Here is a 26,470-nt window from a genome sequence, read left to right on the forward strand (position 1 = left end):
AAGAATCTGCTTCTCTCTTCACAGATGTTGCTAGATCTGCTGAATTCCTCCAGCATTTTATTTTTATTTGACACTTAATTTATCAGGGATCCTGAAAATGATTGTCGTGTGATTTCTGCCAGCTCTGTACAGCTGTTGCAATCATTAAGTTCAGCCCTTCATTTACGTGTGGAATTTATTTTGATGTAATTCTATTAATACCTAAACAAAATTATTATTCTAAATTAGTCAAAAACATTTTTTGACTGCCTAGCAGTAGCTACACTTGTGAAGTATGGATCAGAATTAAAGACACAATATTGTAAACTTGGTTCTATGAACTCCATCTCGGAGTGTGCATGATCACTGAATTATTCTGAATACTTACTGCAGTGACTGAAGTTAAACTTCAAATAGAATATAATTCTTTTTCTTCTTTTTTCAGTTAAGAAAGCAAAACTTGATGGACCACAAGGTAAGTTTTTGTTTTACCTAATTCGTCTGGGGAATTTTTAACTAGTCATGTTCATAGTATTTGAGTCTTCATAAATTAACAATGAATATTTCAGTAAAAGAACTTTTTTTTCTTGGTAGTTTTGACCACAAGTTGACAAGATAGGTGGAGATTATGGAGGTGACAATAATGCCAGTACTAGGTTCTGTTATTGCTATCAATTTTAGATCATTGTTAACAATTGACGGTATCTTTTGTGTATGTTATAGATACAGTATCTTGTAGTGGATTGGAGAAACTGTGTGCGCCAAATATAATTGGGTATAATTTAACTTCTAGCTGAAAGACCTAAGTAAATTATAATTATAGACTGGCCATTTTGGCTTGATCTAAAAGCTTACTGGTCCTGATTATTTACAAGTTGAAAAGTGTGATGGTGGAAAAGTACAGCAGGTCAGGGGCAGCATCAGAGGAGGGGCAGCATCAGAGGAGCAGGAGAATTGACATTTTGGGCATAAGCCTTTCATTAGGAGTGTTCTCTTGTTCACCAGATGCTGCCTGACCTGTTGTGCTTTTCCAGCACCACACTTTTCGACTCTGATCTCCAGCATTTGCAGTACTCACTCTCCTGATTATTTACAAGACTCATTCTGGATACGAGAATGGTTTCATGCGTTTTGTGGAATTGATTACATTTATCATAACCAATACAGGAGAACTAATGCTCGATAAATGCAGTAATTTTCACTGCATCTACTTCAGGATGCTAATTGCCTGGGCTCGCATGTCATCTTCTGTTCTATTGGCTGAAGTTTTTTTGCCTTTGCTCGTTCTTTCTTGTGCATCAAACTACCATAAATGAATGAATATTAACTCTTTCTAACCACTATTCCCTATGCATGTGCAGAGGCCTTTTGCACTCTATATGGTATGTAAGTGCTTTAATTCATTCACTTGGCCTGTTACATGCTTTGTTACAAAATGAAACCAATTAAAGAACATAAAACAATGACCTTACTTTTTATTTGGGCCTATTGGCTTCCTTCTTGATGGAATCATTTCACAACTAACCACAGTAAAACTAAATATAATTTAATTTCTCAATCACTAATCAAATCAAAATTTTTAATTATTGGAAAAGAGCTCAATCCTACTATTGACAAAAATTAGACAGGCATTTTAGACAGAGTTCATGTGAATAACACAAAGCAATGTTGCGCCTTACTTTGCTCATATTAAAAATTGTTGTTTTCCTTTTACGTATGATAACATGTGAAGGTACAGCTCTACATGTGTTGAAAGCTATTTTATTTTTAAAGGATGATTCTTATTGTATAATTGAAAAGTGTTATCAATAGAATATGAAATTATGCACTGCAACACAGCCATGCAGAATTCAATATTTATGGTGCGCTTTCCATCAGAGATCATCGAACCATAAAGGTTCTCAGCACATTGGTAGGTCATTTATCCCTTTACCTATACTGACTTTTTGAAAAAGGCTAAATTTATACAACTTTTAATGAAAAATTATTTTCTTTAAAATGGAGAAACAGCTACACACCAAATAGAAGTTGATAGTGTAAGACTCAAGAAGCCACAGAGAGATGGAATAACAGCCCGATTTACAAGGAGAATTTCAGAAGACTGGGACAAAAGTATTACCCTTTAATGATAAGATCAGTTTCAAACCTAGTCACTGTGCAGCCTTTTCATCAAAACCTTCTTAGGTGGCACATGGTGTGATATGCATTTCTAATTCTCTTCTCAGTTCTTTATCTTTAATATATACAGGGTAAATATACTGATTAAACAAGATACCACTGTACCAGGGGCTCTGCGTCCAAAGAAGGGTTACGCCCAAAACGTTGAGTCTCTTGCTCCTTGGATGCTGCCTGACCTGCTGTGCTTTTACCAGCACCATGCTTTATCAACTAATATTTAAATAAAATGAGTAACAATGTGAGCCAAATCTGAGTTTTGCTTCCAGTGCAGCTTTTACCTGGTCTTAATTAATTAACCAGCATGAGGTGGCATTCCACTCTGCAGTTAGGAAAATCTTTAGGTCACAGTTGGTATTTAATCACCATGAAATATGAATCTTTCAACATTTATTTAGTGCAGCAACTAAATAAAAGTCACTGATATATTCACTTTATAGAGCATTTTTGACATGGTATAACAGGAACATAAACAAATGTTGATATATGCTTTAAGGGATGAGGTATTAGGTCAAATGACCAAAAACTTAGTAGGTTTAATGGAAAGGAGAAAAACTTGGGAAGGAATTCCAAAACTTAGTGTTAATTGCAGCAAAATTTGAGTACCTGTATTGTGTTGATGTGGTAGGCATTAATTGCTCTTATAAGGAGATCTTATAATTGCTTTAATAGGGGATAAAAAACTTACATTGATACAGTGTTCGACACTACTGTTGAACTTTTCAAAAGACTTCTACATGAAATACTTTAATTGTGGTCCTGTTGTAATTTTAAAAATGTATCAATTATTTTGCACATAGCAAACTTTCCAGACTCAGCCATGTGATCATGGGCAAGTTATCTGATTTTGTAAAAACAAAGTACTGCAGGCGCTGGGGAAAAAGAAAAAAAAAACTCAGCAGGTCAGCAGTAAAGGGGAGGCAGTGGTAATGTCACTGGGCTAGTAATTCAGAACTCCAGGCTACTGCTCTGGGCACATGATTTCAAATCCCACCAAATAGTTCATTTGGAATCTGACCCAATGGTAACCATATAACCATTGTCAATTGTCATAAAAATCTATCTGGTTTCCTGCTGTCCTTTAGGGAAGTAAATCTGTCATCCTTTTCTGGTCTGGCACACCCCATGACTCCAGATTTATAGTAACGTGATTGACTCTTAACTGTCCTCTGAAATGGCTTAGTAGGCCATTCAGGTCAAGGGGAAATTGGGGCCCAGCTAGCGATGTATGCCATGCCATATACAAATGAAAAAAACGTGGAGAGACAAATACAGTTAATGTTTGGGGAACACTGGTAATAGAGGATAGAGATAGGTGAAGATTGTGTGTTACTGTTAGATGTTAATAGGTATATCAGCTCTGCTGAAAGCCACCCCAAGGAAACACAACGCTGGAAGGGAAAGGCGTTATAATCAAAATAGAGGACAATGTTCACAGTTGAACTTAATGTTGAATTTTGAAGACTATAAAGTGCCTAAATGGAAAAGGAGATCTGTTCCTCCATCTTGTACTGGGCTTCACTGGAATACTATAGTAGGTTTAGGAGAGAAATGCTAGCATGAGAGCAAGATGGTGAATTGAAATGGCAAGAGTTTGGAAGTCTGGAATATTTCTTATTGGACAGAACAAAGATGTTCCAAAAAGGGGCCACCAAGTCTGGATTTGGTACCACCAATGTAGAGGAGAATACAATAGTCTAAATTGAAAGAGGTTTATGTACTTAGCTGATTTACTTGGATGGTGTGTTGGATAGTGAGGATAGAGAATGTTAAAGATTTAGAGTTAAACTTTCTGTGATTAAATGAGGAGGTGCCATGAAGGGTGAAGAGCTGTTAGACGTGACTGAGGAACAGACCACTGTGATATTGATTTTTAGGTAGATGTCACAGATGTTATGACCAGTTCCTGGGTGAGGTTCCCAATTTATTACAGTTCCAGACAAGATTCCCCAATTGATCCTGGGTAAATGAGGGTGAAATAGCTCCCTTTATTTATCCACTTTTCCATTGGTCAGAACAAAGTTAATTTAGAAAGGAATCCTTTTCCTTTGCTTGCCTCTCTCCCAGACCAAATAAATTTGTTTTAAAAGCCAATTTAACCAGGCTTTGTTGAATTATAATTTAATAAATTCAAGAAGAAGTAATAACGCAACGTGTGGATTAGAAATAAGTGAGCCCAGAAAAACTAAAATGTTTTAAATCAGCCTGTGAATTGTTTTGAAGACCACACATTGGTATGTTGTAGTTGTTACATTGGGTGATACTGATAGCACTAATGTTGGTAGGTAAACAGTTGGTTTTGAGATGCTTGATTTTATAGCGCAGCTGAAAAGCCTTTGTCCTGTTTCCAAATTTCATTTACTTATCATCCTGTGCTAAGTGATCTATGTCGTGATGACAGACTGTAACCCCGATCACAAAATGGATGTATTCAACTTGTAATTGCAATGTGTGTTACAAAAGCTGACTGTGGATGTAAATTCAGTGGTTGTCTGGAGAGGAAACTGGGAATGATGTAGCTAGAGGTGCTGGGGAACTTCAAATGGCAGCCCTTTAAAGGGAGATAGGCAAGTCAGAACCTTGATCTCATGTGGCGACAAGGGCTGACTCTCTTCCCTCATCCACTGCCTGCACTACCAAAGCCATCTCTGAGGCACAATGGCTCAAACTGCAGAAGTTTTGTTTCCTTCTTTTCAAGATGACACAAAAGCAGGGATTAAAAGTCAGTTTCAACCTTGGTCTATTTAATTTAAAAGAGAACCCTTCCCTTGTAGATAACTTTTTCTCCCACACCAAATTCATTAAAATGAATTTGTTTTATTGTCTTGGATCAAGAAAAGAGTATATTTACGTATTATTGTAAGTGATACGTGAAAAGAAATAATAATGTAACAGATTAGATATGAGAAGTGAGCCCACAAAAGCAAAATGTTTTCAAGTAAATATATACTAATCAGTCTATCAGTTCTTTGAGATGTTGCAGTTATTGCATTTGATGATATTGGTAGCACTGATGTTGATAAGCGAACAGTTGATTTGGAGATGTTTGACTTTGCAGGTCAGCTGAAAGGTCTTTGTGTCATTTCCTTTCAACTGCGGTTTTATTTGAATCCTGGCTTTGGCAAAGAAAGACAACTTCCTTTCTTTAAATTTGTGAAACAAAGGTAACGAGGGGTTTTCACAGCTGTGACACTCGAGACACCAACCTTTGCCCACTAGTGCACATAGACCAGGGTTTGATCTAACTTTTAATCCCTGTTCGTGGTATCCTTGAAAGATGAAGACACAAACATGTCTGCAGTTTGGGACATAATCCACAGGATTGGCTTTCTGCTGAGAGTATGAGCTGTCACCCCCTGTAGCCACAATTGATCGCAATTTAATTTGTTCTTCCTTTGAAGGGTTGCCATTTGAATTTCCCTTAGCGTCTTTTAGGTGTAACATTCAAAGGTCCCTGTCTAGATACCCACTGAATTTGCACCTGCAGTCATCTTACCCGATATGTCCATTTTTGAAACCAAGACACGTTGTAATTAAAAGTTTAATATGTTCATAGGTAATCCAGACTTTGTTGCCATGTTGTAGATCACTGACATGAGAATTATAGGCGCATGAGATTTGGTGTTACTATCCAAATATTTATGATGTCAAATCCGACTGATGTGACCTCAGAGTACTTAATTTCAGTGGTAAACATTTTCATCGGCACCATAACCATAACCACTCTTGTGCTTGTATTTCATTGCATTGAAATTAGCATATTTTTAAAATAAAATGTGCTAATATTAATTATTTTTCAGTCAAAAGTTAAACATGCATTAACAGACCAGAAACCAATAATGCCAGGAATCTGTAATTATATGGCGCTTTTAACTTAATGGAACATTCCAGGGCTTCATCTAGGCATTGTAAAGAAAATACTGGATTTTGTAAGGAAATAATTGGTCAGATGACCAAACGCTTGACCATGTTAAGTTTTAATGTGTGCATTAAAGGAGGAAAGTAGAGAGCTGGAGAGACATAGGAAGGTAATTCCAGAACTTAGGGCCTATGTAAACTCCTCCAATTTTTGTCCAAGGTTGATATTAGCAATATTTGATGCATTTTTGGTAGTGCTCTCAACTCATCATCTAGAACAAGGTGCATGGGAATTCTATCACTTTCAAATTTGTGTTTAAGTCATACATGATTCCAACTTTGATATATAGCTATTTTTCACCAAGACTGTTTTAAAAATTTGAAACTCATCAACCCTCTAAACATGACACTGGGAAGTATGCAGCAGTATGTCATATGGTCCCTGACCTGCTCTTCTGATATTCAATACAATCGTTGCTGATCTTCTGCCTCAACTTTACTTTTTTGGATTCTCCCCCTCCCCCCATCCCTTTATCTCCTAAGAAACCAAGGATCCATCCCATCCATCTCACCTGGAGTCCACGTCCTTCTGCGTGAGAGAATTTGAAAGATTCACATCACTGAGTGAAAAGTTGGTCATCTTAGAATTGCGATTGACCCACGCCATATCAACATTCATAAATCAGAATTAAAGTTATAACCTTCCCTTTTTTGTGAATCCTGTAAACCCCACCTCCTTCCTGAAATGATCTAAGAAGTGAGGGAGTTCCTTCAGCCTTTTCCAATGGACTTGCATTTGTCTTGACTGTACTCCTGTGTTCTGTACTTTCCGGTGAAGTAACCTCCATGTAAACTGTGAATTTTTTGCTGAGATTGCCTCTTATTGTAAGAGAACCTTCAGTTGATGGACTGTAATGGTGTTAACATTTATGATATAGGCAAGAGCATAGAACATAGAACATTACAGCGCAGTACAGGCCCTTCGGCCCTCGATGTTGCGCAGCCCTGTCATACTAATCTGAAGTCCATCCCACCTACACTATTCCATGTACGTCCATTTGCCTGTCCAATGACGACTGAAATGCACTTAAACTTGGCGAATCTACTATCGATGCAGGCAAAGCATTGCATACCCTTGCTACTCTCTGCATAAAGAAACTACCTCTGACATCTGTCTTATACCTATCTCCCCTCACTTTATAGTTGTGACCCCTCATGTTTGCCGTCCCCATACTTGGAAAAAGGCTCTCCCTGTCCACCCTATCTAACTCTCTGATTATCTTGTATGTCTCTATTAACTCACCTCTCAACCTTCTTCTCTCTAACGAGAACAGCCTCAAGGCCCTCAGCTTTTCCTCGTAAGACATTCCTTCCTTACCAGGCAACATCCTAGTAAATCTCCTCTGTACCCTTTCCAAAGCTTCCACATCCTTCTTATAATGTGGTGACCAGAACTGCACACACTACTCCAAGTGTGGCCGTACTAGAGCTTTGTACAGCTGCAGCATAACCTCCTGGTTCTGGAACTCAATCCCTCTATTAATCAAGGCCAAAACACTGTATGCCTGCTTAACAACCCTGTCAATCTGGGTGGCAACTTTCAGGGATCTGTGTACATGGACACCGAGATCTCTCTGCTCATCTGCACTCCCAAGAATCCTACTATTACTTTGCATTCCGATTACTCCAGCCAAAGTGTATCACATCACACTTGTCCACATTAAACTCCATTTGCCACCTCTCAGCCCAGCTCGATGTCTCACTGCAACCTACTATATCCCTCGTCACTATCCACAACTCCACCGACCTTAGTGTTGTCTGCAAATTTACTAACGCACCCTTCTAAGCGCTCATCTAAGTCATTTATAAAAATGACGAACAGCAGTGGACCCAACGCTGACCCTTGCAGTACGCCGCTAATAACTGGACACCAAGATGAACATGTTCCATCAACTACACCCCTCTGTTTTCTTTCAGCAAGCCAATTATTAATCCAAACTGCTATGTCTCCCACAATCCCATTCCTCTGCATTTTATCCCTCCAGACCTTCCCCTCACTGAGGACGAATGATCAGTCCTCAGCAAAGGACTCACCTTCATCCCCCTCTGTCCACGCATCAATGAATTTAATACACATCGTGACGTTGAACATTTCTTCTGCCGCCTCCGCCTCACAATCAGGACTCCCGCCCACCTTCCGAGGACCCCTTCGCCCACCTCCAACACACTTCCCTATTACCCGCCCTCGACCTCTTCATTTCCAACTGCCACCGGGACATTAACAGCCTCAACCTGTCTACCCCCACTCCAACCTCTCATTCTCGCAGCCCTCCAATCCCTCTGCTCCAATCCCAACCTCACCATCAAGCCAGCAGATAAAGGGGGCGCAGTGGTAGTCTGGCGCACTGACCTCTACACCGCTGAAGCCAAACACCAACTCAAGGACACCTCTTCCTACCGCCCCCTCGACCATGACCCCACCCCCATCACCAAACCATCATCTCCTAGACCATACAGAACCTCATCACCTCAGGAGATCTCCCACCCACAGCTTTCAACCTCATAGTCCGGAAACCCGCACTGCCCGGTTCTACCTCCTTCCGAAGATCCACAAGCCTGACCACCCTGGCCGACCCATTGTCTCAGCATGCTCCTGCCCCACTGAACTCATTTCTACCTACCTTGACACTGTCCTATCCCCACTAGTCCAGGAACTCCCCACATACATTCGAGACACCACCCTCGCCCTCCACCTCCTCCAAGACTTCCGTTTCCCTGGCCCCCAAAGCCTCATCTTCACCATGGATATCCAATCCCTCTACCCCTCCATCTGCCATGACCAGGGCCTCCAAGCTCTCCATTAATGACGACCGACTTGACACTGACATTTTTTACAAACCCACCGACTCCCACAGCTACCTGGATTACACCTCTTCCCACCCTATCTCTTGCAAAAATGCCATCCCGTATTCCCAATTCCTCCGCTTCTGCCATATCTGCTCCCAGGAGGACCAGTTCCACCACAGAACACACCAGATGGCCTCCTTCTTTAGAGACCGCAATTTCCCTTCCCACGTGGTTAAAGATGCCCTCCAACGCATCTCGTCCACATCCCGCACCTCCGCCCTCAGACCCCACCCCTCCAACCGTAACAAGGACAGGACGCCCCTGGTGCTCACCTTCCACCCTACCAACCTTCGCATAAACCAAATCATCCTCCGACATTTCCGCCACCTCCAAAAAGACCCCACCACCAGGGATATATTTCCCTCCCCACCCCTTTCTGCCTTCCGCAAAGACCGTTCCCTCCGTGACTACCTGGTCAGGTCCACACCCCCCTACAACCCACCCTCCCATCCTGGCACCTTCCCCTGCCACTGCAGGAACTGCAAAACCTGCGCCCACACCTCCTTCCTCACCTCCATCCAAGGCCCTAAAGGAGCCTTCCACATCCATCAAAGTTTTACCTGCACATCCACTAATATCGTTCATTGCATCCGTTGCTCCCTATGCAGTCTCCTCTACATTGGGGAGACTGGACGCCTCCTAGCAGAGTGCTTTAGGGAACATCTCTGGGACACCCGCACCAATCAATCACACCACCCTGTGGCCCAATGTTTCAACGCCCCCTCCCACTCTGCCGAGGACATGGAGGTCCTGGACCTCCTTCACCGCCGCTCCCTCACCACTAGATGCCTGGAGGAAGAACGCCTCATCTTCCGCCTTGGAACACTTCAACCCCAGGGCATCAATGTGGACTTCAACAGTTTCCTCATTTCCCCTTGCCCCACCTCACCCTAGTTCCAAACTTCCAGCTCAGCACTGTCCCCATGACTTGTCCTACCTGCCTATCTTCTTTTCCACCTATCCAATCCACCCTCCTCCTTGACCTATCACCTTCATCCCCTCCCCCACTCACCTATTGTACTTCATGCTACTTTCTCCCCACTCCCACGCTCCTCTAGCTTATCTCTCCACGCTTCAGACTCTCTGTCTTTATTCCTGATGAAGGGCTTTTGCCCGAAACGTCAATTTTGCTGCTCCTCGGATACTGCCTGAACTGCTGTGCTCTTCCAGCACCACTAATCCAAATTTTGTATAATAGCCTACTGTGGGGAACCTTATCGAACGTCTTGCTGAAATCCATATACACCACATCAACCAGTTTACTCTCATCTACCTGTTTGGTCACTTTGTCAAAAAACTCAATAAGATTCGTTAGGCACGACCTCCCCTTCACAAAACCGTGTTGACTGTCCCTGATCAGATTATTCTTTTCTAGATGGTTATATATCCTATCTCTTATAACCTTTTCCAACACTTTACCAACAACTGAAGTGAGACTCACTGGTCTGTAATTACCAGGGTTATCTCTACTACCCTTCTTCAACACGGGAACCACATTTGCTATCCTCCCGTCCTCAGGCACTATTCCTATAGACAATGATGATTTGAAGATCAATGCCAAAGGCTCGGCAATCTCTTCCCTTGCTTCCCAGAGGATCCTAGGATAGATCCCATCCGGCCCAGGGGACTTTTCTATTTTCACACTCTGCAGTATTTCTAATAGTGGATTAGTGATGCTGGAAGAGCACAGCAGTTAAGACAGCATCCAAGGAGCAGCGAAATCGACATTTCAGGCAAAAGCCCTTCATCAAGGGCTTTTGCCCGAAATGTCAATTTCGCTGCTCCTTGGATGCTGCCTGAACTGCTGTGCTCTTCCAGCACCACTAATCCAGAATCTGGTTTCCAGCATCTGCAGTCATTGTTTTTACCTCAGTATTTCTAATACCTCTTCCTTGTGAACCTCAATCTCTTCTAGTCTAAATGCAAGTATCTCTGTATCTTCCTTGCCAACATTTTCATTTTCTATAGTGAACACTGTCGAAAAATATTTATTTAATGCTTCTCCTATCTCCTCTCACTCCACACACAACTTCCCACTATTATCCTTGATTGGCCCTAATTTAACTCTCGTCATTCTTTTATTCCTGACATACCTATGGAAAGCCTTAGGGTTAACCCTGATCCTATCCGCCAACAACTTCTCATGTCCCCTCCTGGCTGTTCTGAGCTCTTTTTTTAGGTCTTTCCTGACTTCCTTGTAACCCTCAAGCACCCTAACTGAGTTTTCACATTTTGTCCTAACATAAGCCTTCTTCTTCTTCTTGACCAGGGATTTCACTTCCTTAGTAAACCATGGCTCACGCGTTCTATATCTTCCTCCCTGCCTGACAGGTACATAGGACACACAGGAGCTTTTCCTTGAATAAACTCCACATTTTTAATGTGCTTATCCCCTGCAGTTTCCTTCCCCATTCTACGCTTCCTAAATCTTTCCTAACTGCATCCTAATTTCCCTTCCCCCAGCTGTAACTCTTGCTCGGTGGAGTACACCTATCCCTTTCCATTACTAAAGTAAACCTGACAGAATTGTGATCGCTGTCTCCAAAGTGCTCACCTACTTCCAAATCTAACATCTGGCCAGGCTCGTTACCCAGTACTAAATCTAAAGTGGCTTCGCCCCTTGTAGGCCTGTCTACATACTGTGTCAGGAAGCCCTCCTGCACACACTTGACAATAACTGACCCATCTATAGTACTTGTACTGTAGTGATCCCAGTCAATATTTGGACAGTTGAAGTCCCCCATGACAACCACCTCACTCACTCCTATCGAGAATCATCTTTGCTATCCTTTCCTCTACATCTCTGGGACTATTCGGAGGCCTATAGAAAACTCCCAGCATGGTGACTTCTCCTTTCCTGTTTCTAACCTCAGCCCATACTACCTCAGTTAACGAGTCCCCAAACATCCTTTCTACAACTGTGCCTGATCAACAATGCTACACCTCCCCCTCTTTTACCATCTTCTCTGTTCTTACTGAAACATCTGAATCCCGGAACCTGCAACAGCCATTCCTGTCCATGTCTCCGTAATGGCCACAACATCAAAGTCCCAGGTACGAACCCACGCTGCCAGTTCACCCACTTTATTTCGGATGCTCCTCGCGTTGAAGTACACATGCTTCAAACCAGGTTCTTGCGTAGGTGTGGTTTTATTTTGCAAAGGCAGCAGAACAAGTACGTAAATTGGCTTTCTTTGTTCTGCAGAATGCTTAGCACATTACAATGATGTGTGAATTACAACTAACAGATTAACACTTTATTCATCTCATCCATTTGCAAATATAAACTGCAAACTTCATCAAACCTGGGCTCTGTCTAAAGCTGATGGCTCAGATTTTGTGATTATAATGACAGCCGAACTGTGATTACCCTGTGAAAATGACAACAACTTATGGCATTGACACATGCGCAGTTAAGCGAAGAAATCCTGAAATTACTGTCAGTGATTCCCTGCTGCTCCACAGGCTGTGCTAATGAAATCTGCACAGACAGCAATCTTTAGAAATTACATTATCTTATTAATAACACTGTTTTAAAAACTCAAAAAGCTATCATATCTTGTCGGTCTAGGTTAAAACTAAGATATAATGATTGAAACCAAAAGAGAAACTTTGACAAAGGGTCAGTTAGACTCGAAACGTCACTTCTTTTCTCTCCTTACAGATGCTGCCAGACCTGCTGAGATTTTCCAGCATTTTCTGTTTTGGTTTCAGATTCCATGGCATCCACAGTAATTTGCTTTTACTTTATATAATGATTGAATGTTCTTGTGGGCCATGTAAACCTAATTTTATATTTTAGTCATGTCTTTAGTTTGCATTTTGATAATTCTGTTGTTTTAATATTTTTAACATTTTGTTCAACTCCTGAATGTCTATGCCTCAATCTTTTATTTTGTTCTTTGTAAATTTATTTTCAAAAATGGAAAATCAGTGCATTTTATTCCTTGGTTTGCTCCAAGGGTTCATCAATTTTTGTGCTAGTTGATGGTGGTGTTACTGTCGCTGGAAGCTTGGAGATCCCATTGCTGCCAATTCAAATTCATGTCAGGAAAGGTGAAGTCTATGCCACAGATATTGGATCTTTATGGGTCATTTTCTTCAAGATCAGTGGTAAGCAACATCGTTTTGCAACTGATCATTCAGCCTTTGGGCTTGCTGCACAACACATTTAAATCCTGGTATTTCAACTTCATTTTCCTGCCTTTACTTGATATGCCTTGAAAACATTACCTTACAAAAATCCACCTACCTTAGTCCATACAATACAAAGTAGAACAGATGAAAAATTCTGAGATCGTAATTGCTAGTATAAAATAAACAAGACTATCAGAAACTCTTGTAGAAGAATGCATAGTCATAGATCATGTAACTGCTGAATTTTGAGCCTTTTTTATTTGTTCATGGGATGAGGGCGTCACTGACTAAATGTTGTTTATTGCCCATCCCGAATTGCCCAGAGGGCAGTTAAAAGTTAACCATATTGCTGTGGATTTGGAGACACTTGCAGGCCAAACCAGGGAAGGATAGCAGTTTCCTTCCCTGAAGGACATTAGTGAACCAGGTGGGTTTTTCCAACAATCAACGATGGAGTTATGGTTATTATCCGACTCTTGATTCAGACCTGGGTTCCTAGAATATGATCTGGGTCTCTGGATTAAACAGTCTAGTGATTAATACCACAAGGCCATCGCGGAGGCAGTTGGCAATGCAAGTGAGAGGAAAAGGCTGTTGACAGCATCAACAGGATCATAGGAAGCAGTCCATTTAGCCCATCAGGTCCACACTCTGAAGAGCACCCCTCCCAGACCCACCCCCTACCCAATCGCTGCAACTCTGCATTTCCCATGACTAACTCACCTAGCCTGCACATTCCTGGCCATTCTGGCAATTTAGCATTGCCAATCCACCAAATCTGCACATGTTTGGACTGTGGGAGGAAACCAGAGCACCTGGAGGAAACCCACACATATTTGGACAGAATGTGCAAACTCTACCCAGAGGTATTCAGAAATGAAGTTGAGAGGAAGTCAGCAATGAGAGTGGGCCATAAATCTTTCCCGATGAGGTAAAGGCCAGAACAGCATATGCAACCGTTCTGACTTCTATCAAACTCCATGCTACTCTATTACTAGTGATTCTTTTTAAAGCTACAGTCATTATGGTTATGAATTTATCTGCAAGTGAATGTGTTTTGAACGAATTAAAGTCAGACCAAGAATTGTCCTGTAACATTTAAAGCCCAAAATTTGTATAAATTGTGATTAAAAGCTTTTGGTCATAATGTTGAATATACATTTAAGACTGCTTCCTATACTGGTATAATTTGATAAGTAATGGAGCAGTGATAAAATATTGTCAACATGTGATCTTTATTGTTTCATTCTCATCAAATGCTGCCTGAAATGCTGATTGTTTGATATATTTCTGTTTTCATTAAAGTAAAGAAGCATTGTCTGGCTTATTACTGCTAATCAAAACTGGGCAAATAATTGGTGCAAAACTAGGGGAAGCACAGTTGCAAGTTAGCGAGATCCAATGGAGTTGGATACTGGAAATGGATAAAGAGTTTTTATAAAAAAGGGCTGCTGGCCGAGTGGGTGGGGAAGCAACACCGGGTGAAATGAGCTGATCTGGCCCAAGTTAAAGGGAAGAATAGTGCAAACATGATTCAGCAACAATGGTCCATAATTTGACTTGAGATAAATATAATGCAAATAGATGTTGTCAAATTATGTTACCCAGATAAACAAATTGGGTCTATACCAGAACCACTTTTGAACAGGTGACTGGTGTTGGAATGAGTAAACATTTATGCTTGCCACCATTCTGTTTACTGAAAAGGATACCAACTTTGAGAGTCTGCACATGTATTGAATAACACACAAATCTAAATGTTGCTGTTGATGACTCTGTACCTGTACCACTATGGAGGTTACCTTCGTTGAGGCCTCCAGTGTGCAATTCCAAAGCAATCAGTGAATTCATGAAAATTGTATTTAACTTCTGTTGTTCTTGCTGTAAAAAGCTTTGATAGAAGTTAGACATTGTTGAATGAGGTATTACTAGGTTTAGATGACCTCAAAAACTGTAATACTGATCAGCTTCTATTTCAGGGAACTGCCTTTAGCAAGGCGGAGGAAATGGATATTTGATTGCTACTCAAACCAGCTGCAGAAAGAGTTGTCTTGACTTCTTAAGAAGAAAGTATGCAATGATAGAACTGATTTTTTAAAAAGTCAAGAACTCAATCAACAGCATAAATGTAACAGACTAATGGTCAACATAAGCAGCTGTTGATTTTCCCCAGGCTGACCGTTACCCATTCCTTTTTCTGCCCAACACAGGTGAAGGTGCCGGAAGACTGGAGGTTGGCAAACGTGGTACCACGGTTTAAGAAGGGCGGTAAAAACAAGCCAGGGAACTATAGACCAGTGAGCCTGACCTCAGTGGTGGGCAAGTTGTTGGAGGGAATCCTGAGGGACAGGATGTACATGTATTTGGAAAGGCAAGGACTGATTCGGGATAGTCAACAGGGTTATGTGCGTGGGAAATCATGTCTCACAAACTTGATTGAGTTTTTTGAAGAAGTAACAAAGAAGATTGATGAGGGCAGAGCAGTAGATGTGATCTATATGGACTTCAGTAAGGCATTCGACAAGGTTCCCCATGGGAGACTGATTAGCAAGGTTAGATCTCATGGAATACAGGGAGAACTAGCCATTTGGATACAGAACTGGCTCAAAGGTAGAAGACAGAGGGTGGTGGTGGAGGGTTGTTTTTCAGACTGGAGGCCTGTAACCAGTGGAGTGCCACAAGGATCGGTGCTGGGCCCTCTACTTTTTGTCATTTACATAAATGATTTGGATGCGAGCATAAGAGGTACAGTTAGTAAATTTGCAGATGACACCAAAATTGGAGGTGTAGTGGACAGCAAAGAGGGTTACCTCAGATTACAACAGGATCTGGACCAGATGAGCCAATGGGCTGAGAAGTGGCAGATGGAGTTTAATTCAGATAAATGCGAGGTCCTGCATTTTGGGAAAGCAAATCTTAGCAGGACTTATACACTTAATGGTAAGGTTCTAGGGAGTGTTGCTGAACAAAGAGACCTTGGAGTGCAGGTTCATAGCTCCTTGAAAGTGGAGTCACAGGTAGATAGGATAGTGAAGAAGGTGTTTGGTATGCTTTCCTTTATTGGTCAGAGTATTGAGTACAGAAGTTGGGAGGTCAAGTTGCAGCTGTACAGGATATTGGTTAGGCCACTGTTGGAATATTGCGTGCAATTCTGGTCTCCTTCCTATCGGAAAGATGTTGTGAAACTTGAAAGGGTTCAGAAAAGATTTACAAGGATGTTGCCAGGGTTGGAGGATCTGAGCTACAGGGAGAGGCTGAACAGGCTGGGGCTGTTTTACTTGGAGCATCGGAGGCTGAGGGGTGACCTTCTAGAGGTTTACAAAATTATGAGGGGCATGGATAGGATAAATAGACAAAGTCTTTTCCCTGGTGTTGGGGAATCCAGAACTAGAGGGCATAGGTTTAGGGTGAGAAGAGAATGATATAAAAGAGACCTATGGGGCAACTTTTTCATGCAGAGGGTAGTACGTATATGGAATGAACTGCCAGAGGATATGGTGGAGGCTGGTACAATTGCAACATTTAAGATGCATTTGGATGGTTATATGATTAGGAAGGGGTTGGAGGGATATGGGCCGGGTGCTGGCAGGTGGGGCAAGATTGGGTTGGGATATCTGGTCAGCATGGACCGAAGGGTCTGTTTCCATGCTGTCCATCTCTATGACTCTACGACTGTAACTGTTGTGTTCTCTCTCTCTCTCTCTCTCTCTCTCTGGTCTCCATCTCCACCTGTCGTTCAGTCCTCCTTCCACCTCATTTTCAACACATATATCAACATTTTCTGAGTTACAATCAGTTCTCAGGAAGGGTCATGGGACCTGAAATATTAACTCTGCTTTTCTCCACAGATGCTGCCAGACCTACTGAGTTTTCTTAGTGATTCCCAATAATAGTCTCTTGTTACGGATTGTTCCCTTGATATTATATTTCTGTTACTAGTGAATTTGATATGTTTTGGTTAAACCAAATACAATTTCAGTTGTTGGAGGTATGTTTAGGAATTGCAATGGATTTATGCATGTTTAAAACATCATTTATGGATAGCTTAAGTGGCTCCTAAGGAAAAAGCATTTTTTGATCTTAAAAATAATAAAAAACGAAATCTCTTCACAAATCACATTACAGCTTAGTCTGACATTCAGAACTTAGGTGAAAGTGAGGACTGCAGCTGCTGGAGATCAGAGTCAAGATTAGAGTGGTGCTGGAAACGTACAGCAGGTCAGGCAGCATCCGAGGAGCAGGAAAATCTATGTTTTGGGAAAAAGCCCTTCATCAGGAATGAGGCAGGAAGCCTCCGGGGTGGAGAGATAAATGGGAGGGGGGTGGGGATGGGGAGAAGGTAGCTAAGAGTTCAATAGATGGATGGAGCTGGGGATGAAGGTGATAGGTCAGAGAGGAGGGTGGAGTGGATAGGTGGGAAGGAATATTGGCAGGTAGGACAGATCATGAGGATGGTGCTGAGCTGGCAGGTTGGAACTGGAATAAGGTGGTGGGAGGGGAAATGAGGAAACTGGTGAAGTCCACATTGATGTCCTGGGGTTGAAGTGTACCGAGGCGTTCTTCCTCCAGGCGTCGGGTGTTGAGGGATTGGCGGTGGAGGAGGCCCAGAACCTGCATGTCCTTGGCAGAGTGGGAGGGGGAGTTGAAATGGCACAGCAAAGTGTATGGAGGTCTGTGAATCTTTGCAGAAGAACGTAAATACTGTGAGTGGACAAAGATCTGGCAGGTGAAATACAATGTTAATAAATTTGGAGTCATCCCTTTTCGTAGGAATGAGAATTAGGGTGTAGGTTTGCTCGCTGAGCTGTAGGTTTGATATCCAGATGTTTCATTACCTGGCTAGGTAACATCTGGTGTTTTTTTCTGGCTGTGATAAAATACAGCCAGAAGCCCTAACCACCTTACCATACATCAAAGAAGTTTCAGAAATGACAGCCAGACTACGAAGACCCCTCGGAATCCTAGTAGCACACAAACCCACCAACACTCTCAAACAAAAACTAACAAACTTAAAAGACCCAGTACAACCCATGGACAAAACCAACGCCCTCTACAAAATTCCATGCAAGGACTAATACAAACACTACGTAGGACAAACAGGAAGAAAGTTAGCCACCAGGATACACGAACACCAGCTAGCCACAAAAAGACACGACCCTCTCTCCCTCGTAGCCCTACACATGGATGAAAAAAAAACACCACTTCGACTGGGACAACACATCTATCCTGGGACAGGCTAAGCAAAGACATGCCAGAGAATTCCTAGAGGCCTGGCACTCCAACCACAACGCCATAAACAAACACATAGATCTAGATGCCATCTATCAACCCCTCAGAAAACGAACAGGAAATGACATCACCACAAACCCCAGGAACCCCATCCAGGAGAAAGATATAAATAGAAAGCAGGAGACAACAGCTTTGCTTCACTTGGAGATCGCCACTGATGATATTACCTAGCCAGGTAATGAAACATCTGGATATCAAACCTATAGCTCAGCGAGCAAACCTACACCCTAAACCTCAACCTGAGCTACAAACTTTCACAAACCTTGCAAAAAGGGAATAAGAATGAAAAGGGCAATTCCTTGAATGGTAGAAAGTTGCAGCATGATGCCATGCAGAAGGACCTGGATGTCTTTGTGCATGAACCACAAAAGTTTAGCCTGCAGGTACAACAATTTTGTCCTTCATGGCTGAAGGTATTGAGTTTAAAAGCAGGGAGGTTATGTTGCAGTTGTGTAGGGTGCTGGTGAGGTCACACCTGGAGTACTGTATGCAGTTTTGGTCTCCTGACTTGAGAAAGGATGTACTGGCACTAGAGGAGGTGCAGAGGAGGTTCATTAGGTTGAATCCAGAGTTGAAGGAGTTTCCTTAGGAGGAGAGACTGAGTAGTCTGGGATTATATTTATTGAAATTTAGATGAATGAGGGGGATCTGGAGAAACATATACAATTATGAAAGGAATAGATAAGATTGATGTAGAGAGGATGTTTCCACTGGCAGGTGAAACTAGGACAAGAGAGGATGGCTTCAATTAGGGGGAGCAGATTTAGGACTGAATTGAGTAGGAACTTCTTCACCCAGAGGGTTGTAAATCTATGGAATTCCCTGCCCAGTGAAGTAGTTGATTTCAGTACATGTTTTTAAAGCTAAGATTCTTTTGGACAATGAAGGAATTAAAGGTTGCAGTGAGAGGATGGTTAAGTGGAGCTGAGGCCACAGAAAGGTCAGCCATGAACTTATTGAATGGCGGAGCAGGCTCGAAGGGCCAGATGGCCTTCTCCTGCTCCTAGTTCTTATGTTCTTGATTGCAGATTCAGATAATTAGTACCAAAGTATATCAAGATTTTTTAAACATTTTTCAGCATGATGCTATTGAAGTATGATATAAATATCTTTGTTATTTTATTCCCCTACATTTCTTGACATTTTTATATTTTGGAAAACTTTTCCTGTATAATATGTCACTTCTGTAACCTGTTACAACCAGGTGAGGCGGGGTGCTTTGACTCCCTTCTTGCCAACCACATAGGTTGCTTGCAAGGATTGTTTAAAATCCTTTTTCTTTATGAGGCTATATCTCTCTCTAATAAAACTATAGCTATCCAATATTGACTGTATCAGTACAGAGCCAGTTGCATAGCTTTTTTAAGTGAAAGAGTAAATTATTTTATTTGTTAACCCTGAGGAAAAGCTGAAGGCATGTGGTCAAGCACGTGTATGCAGTTAAAAAATTTATAAAGGGACAATGTCCAATTTAACCGGATGATGAAAGGAATATACCATTTAATTTTCTTAAGGTGTCCTTGAGGAATAAGAGAGACAATGGTGTCTTGAATATTTATGTTGTTGATTGAGTTCTTGATTTTTAAAAAAATCAGTTCTATCATTGCATACTTTCTTCTTAAGAAGTCAAGACAACTCTTTCTGCAGCTGGTTTGAGTAGCAATCAAATATCCATTTCCTCCGCCTTGCTAAAGGCAGTTCCCTGAAATAGAAGCTGATCAGTATTACAGTAATCTAGCAGTAATTTGAGGTAATCTAACAGTTGTCAAGGTTAGAAATAATTATGTAATCTCCAATATTTAAAACTGAACTTTCAGCTCAGATGATATTGTTAATTCCACATTGGTTTCATGTAGCTTGGCTAGCCTGTGTGATCAAATGATTATTGTGACAATTTTGAGTTCACAATTTTCCTTTTATAAAACCATTTCAATCCATGAAATTACCAGTTATTAAGATTAGATGATGGAATTTGAAAATTGTATTTTCAAAATACAAACCTGTATTTTTTACTATTGTGATACATCTCTGTCAGTGTTAATTAAAAAAAAATGTGTTCTTGGAAATTGAGGGTCCCTGCTTGTCTTTGAGAAGGTGGTGGTGAGCTGCATTCTTGAAGTGCAGGAGTCGACGTAGATAGAGCCATAATGCCATTTATGAAGAGAGTTCCAGTATTTGTAATGTTTGTCCTTAAGTTGTTAAATTCCTCTTTTTTTTTTAAACAGAAAAATACAATACATATGTGACCCTGAAGGTTCAGAATGTGAAGAGTACAACTATTGCAGTGCGGGGAAGCCAACCATGCTGGGAACAGGATTTCATGTTGTAAGTTTTAAATATAAAAATGGAATGATTTGATACCTTTTAGGCATGTCAATCAGGTATGAGTACCAATGGACATTATCATGTAAACGGTAATGTGAATACAAGAAGCAATCAGTTTTGTCACTGTTGCTTATCCTTCTTGAGAGGCCAAGGGAGCACTTTTTCCAGTTGAAGTCCAAAGTCTATCTCCTTTAATTTGTCAAAGTTAGTAATATAATTCTGCATTTCTGATCATAAACAACATTGCATCCCCAATCAACAATGGCAAGGAATACTTTTTGTTATCTATGTGTAGTGGAGTTGTAGTGAAGGCAATGTATGGTTCTGTAAATGTATTTTAAAACTAATTAAGCCGATTAACTGTGTTCAAAATAACTGATTTGTAGATAACAATTGTATTTTCTAAATAATGCAATCAATTCAATTTATCAAAGCAAGTTGATCTTGTGGTGATAGCTGTGGTGAAGCCTTTGGAAGTTAGGCTGATTTTAGGAAAATTAGCGTCTGCCTGGTCTGAAATGTTTTGCAATTTTTCTGTGCCTATACAGTGACATGGAAATTGGGAATAATTTTAATGCCTACTTGTGCAGTCACAAATCTTAGAATCATAGAGTTATATAGCGTGGAAATAGATCCTTTGGTCCAACTCATCCATGCCGACCAGATATCCTAATCTGATCTGGTCCCATTTGCCAACATTAGGCCGATATCCCTCTAAACCCTTCCTATTCATATACCCATCCTTTTAAATGTTTTAATTGTACACACACCACCACCACCACCACATCTGGCAGCTCACCCCATACACTCATCACTCTCTGTGCGAAAAATTTACCCCTTAGGTCCCTTTTCAGTCTTTCCTCTCTCATGTTAAAATATGCTCTTTTGTTGTGGAATTCCCTATCTTGAACAAAAGATCTTGGCTATTCACTTTATCCATGCTGTTCACTATTTTCTAAACCTCTAAGAGCACCTCTCTACTTCTGATGCTCCAGGGAGAAAAGCCCCAAACTATTCGGCTTCTCCCTATGTCTCCAACCTAGCAATATTGTTGTAAATATTTTCTGAACCCTTTCAAGTTTATCAACATCTCTTCTATTGCAAGGAGACCAGAATTTAATGCAGTATTCCAAAAGTGGCCTCACCATTGTCCCGCATAGCCGCAACATGACGTCCCAACTCCTATACTCAATAGCCTGGGCAATGAAGGCAAGCCTACCAAATGCTGCCTTCATCACCCTGTTTACCTGTAAATTCATTTTCAAGGAACTATTAGTCACCTGCGTCCCAAGTCTTTGTGTGCCAGTCCTCCCCAGAGTCCTAGCATTAACTGTATAAGTCCTGCCCTCGTTTGCCTTACCAAAATGCTCCATCTCTCACATTTATCTAAATTAAATTCCATCTGCCATCCTTGGCTCATCTGATCAAGATCCCATTGTACTCTTAGATAACCTTCTTCACTGTCCATTACACCATCAATTTTGGTGTCATCTGTAAATTTACTAACCATGTCTCTTACATTCATGTCCAAATAATTTATATAAATGATGAAAAGGACTGGACCCAACACGAATCCTTGTGGTACACTGCTGGTCACAAGCCTGTAGTCCAAAAAATAATCCTTTACAATAACCCTTTCTCTCCTATCTTCAATTGGCTAGCTCCCCCTGGATTCCACATGATCTAACCTTGCTAACTAGTCTACCACACAGAATCTTGTGGAATACGTTGAAGTCTATACAGACAATGCCTACCTCTCTGCCTTCATCAATCTTCTTTGTCACCTCTTCGAAAAACCCAATCAAGTTAGTGTGACACTATTTCTCGTGCATAAAGCCATGTTGACTATCCCTAATCAGTCATTGCCTTTCTAAATGCACGTCAATCCTGTTCCTCAGAATCCCCTCCCACAACTTACCTACCACTGACATCAAGATCCTGCCCTATCAATGATACAAGTCTCTCAGCAAAGTGCCCATAAATCTCCCCGCAAAGCTTCCCACAAAGTTCTGATACAATGGATTAGCTCCTGGGATTTATCTACCTCTTATGCATTTTAAGACCTCCAGTACTACCTCATCTGTAAAGGTTTCAAGACACATGAGATTTTATGCATCAAAACCTATGAGCTACTACCGATTAGCACACTCATTGGCACCTCTTATAGCACAGTACTAGCAAGGATTAATTGTTCAAAGTGTTATGTTTGACATATAAGAAGAGTATATGATGTTTTGTTATTAATGAATGGTTGTATGAGATTTACAAAGTACAGTTTGTAAATTCAGATTACTGTAGCAAAATTGAATATATTACTAATATAAATAACTCTTGGGTCACTGATGGGTTTAATCTGTTTTATCTGTACTGTCGTTCTAGAGGAGAGTCATTCTTTCTTTTATATATTCTCTCCGTCTCCTTCTTTTAATGGAATCCTATTTTTTCACTCGTAAAGTAATTAATTGAGATGTCCATAATCTCTTATAATTTGAAGTTCCTTCCCATATTGATAGTTTATATCCCTTTATGATTATTAGACTAAAATGCAAGTTACCAGCTCCCATTATAATAGTAGAGAGAGGAAAGCATTTGTGCATGAATGTTAGTAGCTGCTATAGGTGGGCGACACGGTGGCACAGTAGTTAGCACTGTTGCCTCACAGCGCCAGAGATCCGGGTTCATTCCCGCCTCAGGCGACTAACTGTGTGGAGTTTGCACGTTCTCCCCGTGTCTGCGTGTGTTTCCTCCCACAGTCCAGGTGAATTGGCCATGCTAAATTGCCCATAGTGTTAGGTAAGGGGTAAATGTAGGGGTATGGGTGGGTTGCGCTTCGGCAGGGCGGTGTGGACTTGTTGGGCCGAAGGGCCTGTTTCCACACTGTAAGTAATCTAATCTAAATATCAACCCACTGAAGCCGAACTGCAGAAGTTTTAACTTGGTGCACTATGTTCTTTGCTTTCCAAAACTAATCTCACTGACTTGTGCTCTTTGCGTGGCCATGTATCTTTGTTTGTTTCAAATACTTCATTTATCCATTTATTCCTTAAACGTTAATGGTCAATGCTTAAGTTCTCCGGTATCAAAACATTCCATGTTGTAGTAATCCACTGTTAAGGAATTTCTCTTAATCCCTTTATGATTCAGTTAGAGATGATTTTACATTGGTAGTCCTTAATTATTGACTTGCCAATAATTTAAAATAGTCTTTATTTTTGTATTCATATTATTGGAATCTGCTGTAATTTTAAAAGCTTCGATTCAATTTCCTCTTGGCCTTCTTTTCTACTTCTATGGAAATGTTCCAAGTATTTCATGTCTATCCTCATAATTATAGACTTCCAGTCCTGGCATTTGTTCTGGTGAATCTATGCTGAATGTGCTCTGTGCCTTTAATATCTTCACTATAATTAGGTTCCTTATGTCAACATGTTTTATTCTAACCAGAGTGACAGTTTTCTTCAAAATTTTTAATTATTTCTACATCCTTATCTCAGTTGTCTTGGGCACAATTTTTAAATAAATTCTTGAATTACTTTATTTCCTTTTGGAATCTACTTTTTGGTTTTCAGGGCTCATTTTCCATTCACACTAACTGTACCTTCTTAGATGATGCAGACATGTAGTGGCATTAGATGGTTGGGGTATTTTATCTTGTATAGAAGCAGAATTAGAAGAATTTATCAATATCCTTAATTATCAACTCTCCGTTAAATTTAATAGAATGACAATGTTGATTTCTTAGACATGACAGATAATGTCTTTATTTTCTCTCTTTATATTTGTTTATGGGATATAAGTGTCATTGGCTAAGGTGGCATTTATTTCCCATCCCTAATATCCCAGAAGATGGCTAAGAGTCAACCACATTGCCGTGGGTCTGCAATCACATTTAGGCCAGGCTGGTAAAGGACCGTAGATTTACTCCCCTAAAGGACAAAGTGAACCAGATGGCTTTTTATGACAATTGGCAATGGTCGCATGGTCCTATTATACTGACTCTTTGTTTTTTTTTATTGAATTAAAATGTCACTATCTTCCATAATGTGATTTGAATGCATGTGCCCAGATCATTGGCCTAGGATTCTGGATTGTTATTCTATGATGTTACCACTATGGCACCATTTAAAATAACTAACATACTCCTAAACAACTAAAAGCTGTTACCTGAAGTGCATCTTACAGATTGATGAAGTCACAGCTAATATGTTTCCATTACCCTTTCTCTCCCAAATGTGTTTGTGATCTCTTTTTTTTAGCAGTAGTGCTGAAGATGTGTGCTTAAGATTTTGCTGTGCCTGGCCAATCTTCTAGTGCAGGAACAGTACTGGGATCTCCATGATAATATGAAGAATTGTCCACGAAAAGCAGGACGGATCCAACTCAACCAATTACTGGTCTGATCTTTAGCACGGTGATGGAAGGAGTCACCAACTGTGTTATCAAGCACTTTTCACTGATGCTCAGGTTCTACCAGGGCCTCTAGGTTCTACAGAGTATACATGTAGAATTTTCTAATCAACCTGTTTGGAGAGAGTATTACAAACTTCCAGAGCAGATAGAGTATGAGCCTAGGCCTCTGGCTCAGAGATAAGGACACCACCACTGCACCACAAGAGTCCAAGAGTGAGGATCATATATTTTCTAATCAACCTGTTTGGTGAGGATACTACAAACTTCCAGAGCAGGTGGGACTTGAACCCAGATCTCCTGGCTGAGAGGCAGACACTAGGGCCCAGTTCACAGAGTACTGTACTAGGCCTAAATATTTTCAGATGCTTCATCAATGATCTTCCAAGCATTCTATGGAAGATGACTGACTGTGACATAATACATTTTTAATACATCGAAAAGAGCACCTTTTGACTTAAAACTCTCGATGAGGATGTTGTAACACCCTATTGTGATCGCAGCTAATTATTGTTACTGGATGAGGTCAGATCCTAGACTAAAATGTGGCTCGATTGATCATGTTTTGTTTTTTGTTTTGTTACTTTTAATTAGATCGTCTCTCAGAGACTGAAATGCAGAATGTTGCAGGTCTTGGTTTAACAATAAAACAGCAATTTATTAAGGTAAAACAGAAAAAATAAATCAAATTTAGAGTTTTAAACACCCAGTATAAGTATAATGCCATTATTCCCAAAACACTCCTTTTACCAGTTTCAATTAAAAAAATTCAGTACCCAACAGTAACCCTTGTACAGTGCTCCCATCAGAATACCTTTCTCTTGGAATTTGAAAGGTTTAAAAATTCTGTAACCTTAACTCCACATGTACAATATCTGATAGCTTATTTCTGGAGCTGTCATACACCTGTGTTTAAACAAACTCAGCTTCAAGATTGTTCCAAGGTTTGGGACTGTCACTAGTATTTTTGCAGATTATACCAGAATTGTTTTTGCATTTAGGAATGATATCAAGGCAGCATTTGCCCAGTGTAGGGGAGTCCAAAACTAGAGGGCAAAATACTCTGCTCAATCCAGCTGTAGTGGCCACTATTATGCACTTGTGATTTGAATGAGAATGTAAATCTACAGAGTAGCACATCCTGTAGTGAGGTGCACACTCACCCTGTCAACCTAGGCGACCCTCCCGAACCTTCTTGGGGGAAAATACAGACAGTCACAGTCCTTGAAGCATGCCCTGAGATGTTGGGGAATGCTGTCCAAAGGTAGAGTGGAGTAAGTGGTGAGCTGGAGCTGCCAATTATCCATTAAGATTTTCATTTTAGGAATAGGTGCTGTCTAGTTTCTCTCCACTATCCACATAGAAATGAAGTCAGATTAGCAATCATGAGTTA

At 40.8% G+C, this 26,470-nt stretch overlaps 1 protein-coding gene across 8 annotated transcripts in view; it reads left to right on the forward strand.

The window, feature by feature from the left end:
- The window catches only part of LOC140494648 (protein unc-13 homolog A-like), a 425,496-nt gene that overhangs the window by 102,118 nt on the left and 296,908 nt on the right, over window positions 1-26,470 (forward strand). For all 8 annotated transcript variants that reach the window (XM_072594058.1, XM_072594057.1, XM_072594065.1 and 5 more), the window contains exons 2-3: window positions 425-454; window positions 20,571-20,670. In XM_072594058.1, the coding sequence (XP_072450159.1) occupies window positions 425-454; window positions 20,571-20,670 (130 nt within the window). The remainder of the gene's footprint in view (window positions 1-424; window positions 455-20,570; window positions 20,671-26,470) is intronic.

This window comes from Chiloscyllium punctatum, chromosome 24 (assembly GCF_047496795.1).
Source record: "Chiloscyllium punctatum isolate Juve2018m chromosome 24, sChiPun1.3, whole genome shotgun sequence".
In the NCBI taxonomy this organism is placed as follows: domain Eukaryota; kingdom Metazoa; phylum Chordata; class Chondrichthyes; order Orectolobiformes; family Hemiscylliidae; genus Chiloscyllium; species Chiloscyllium punctatum.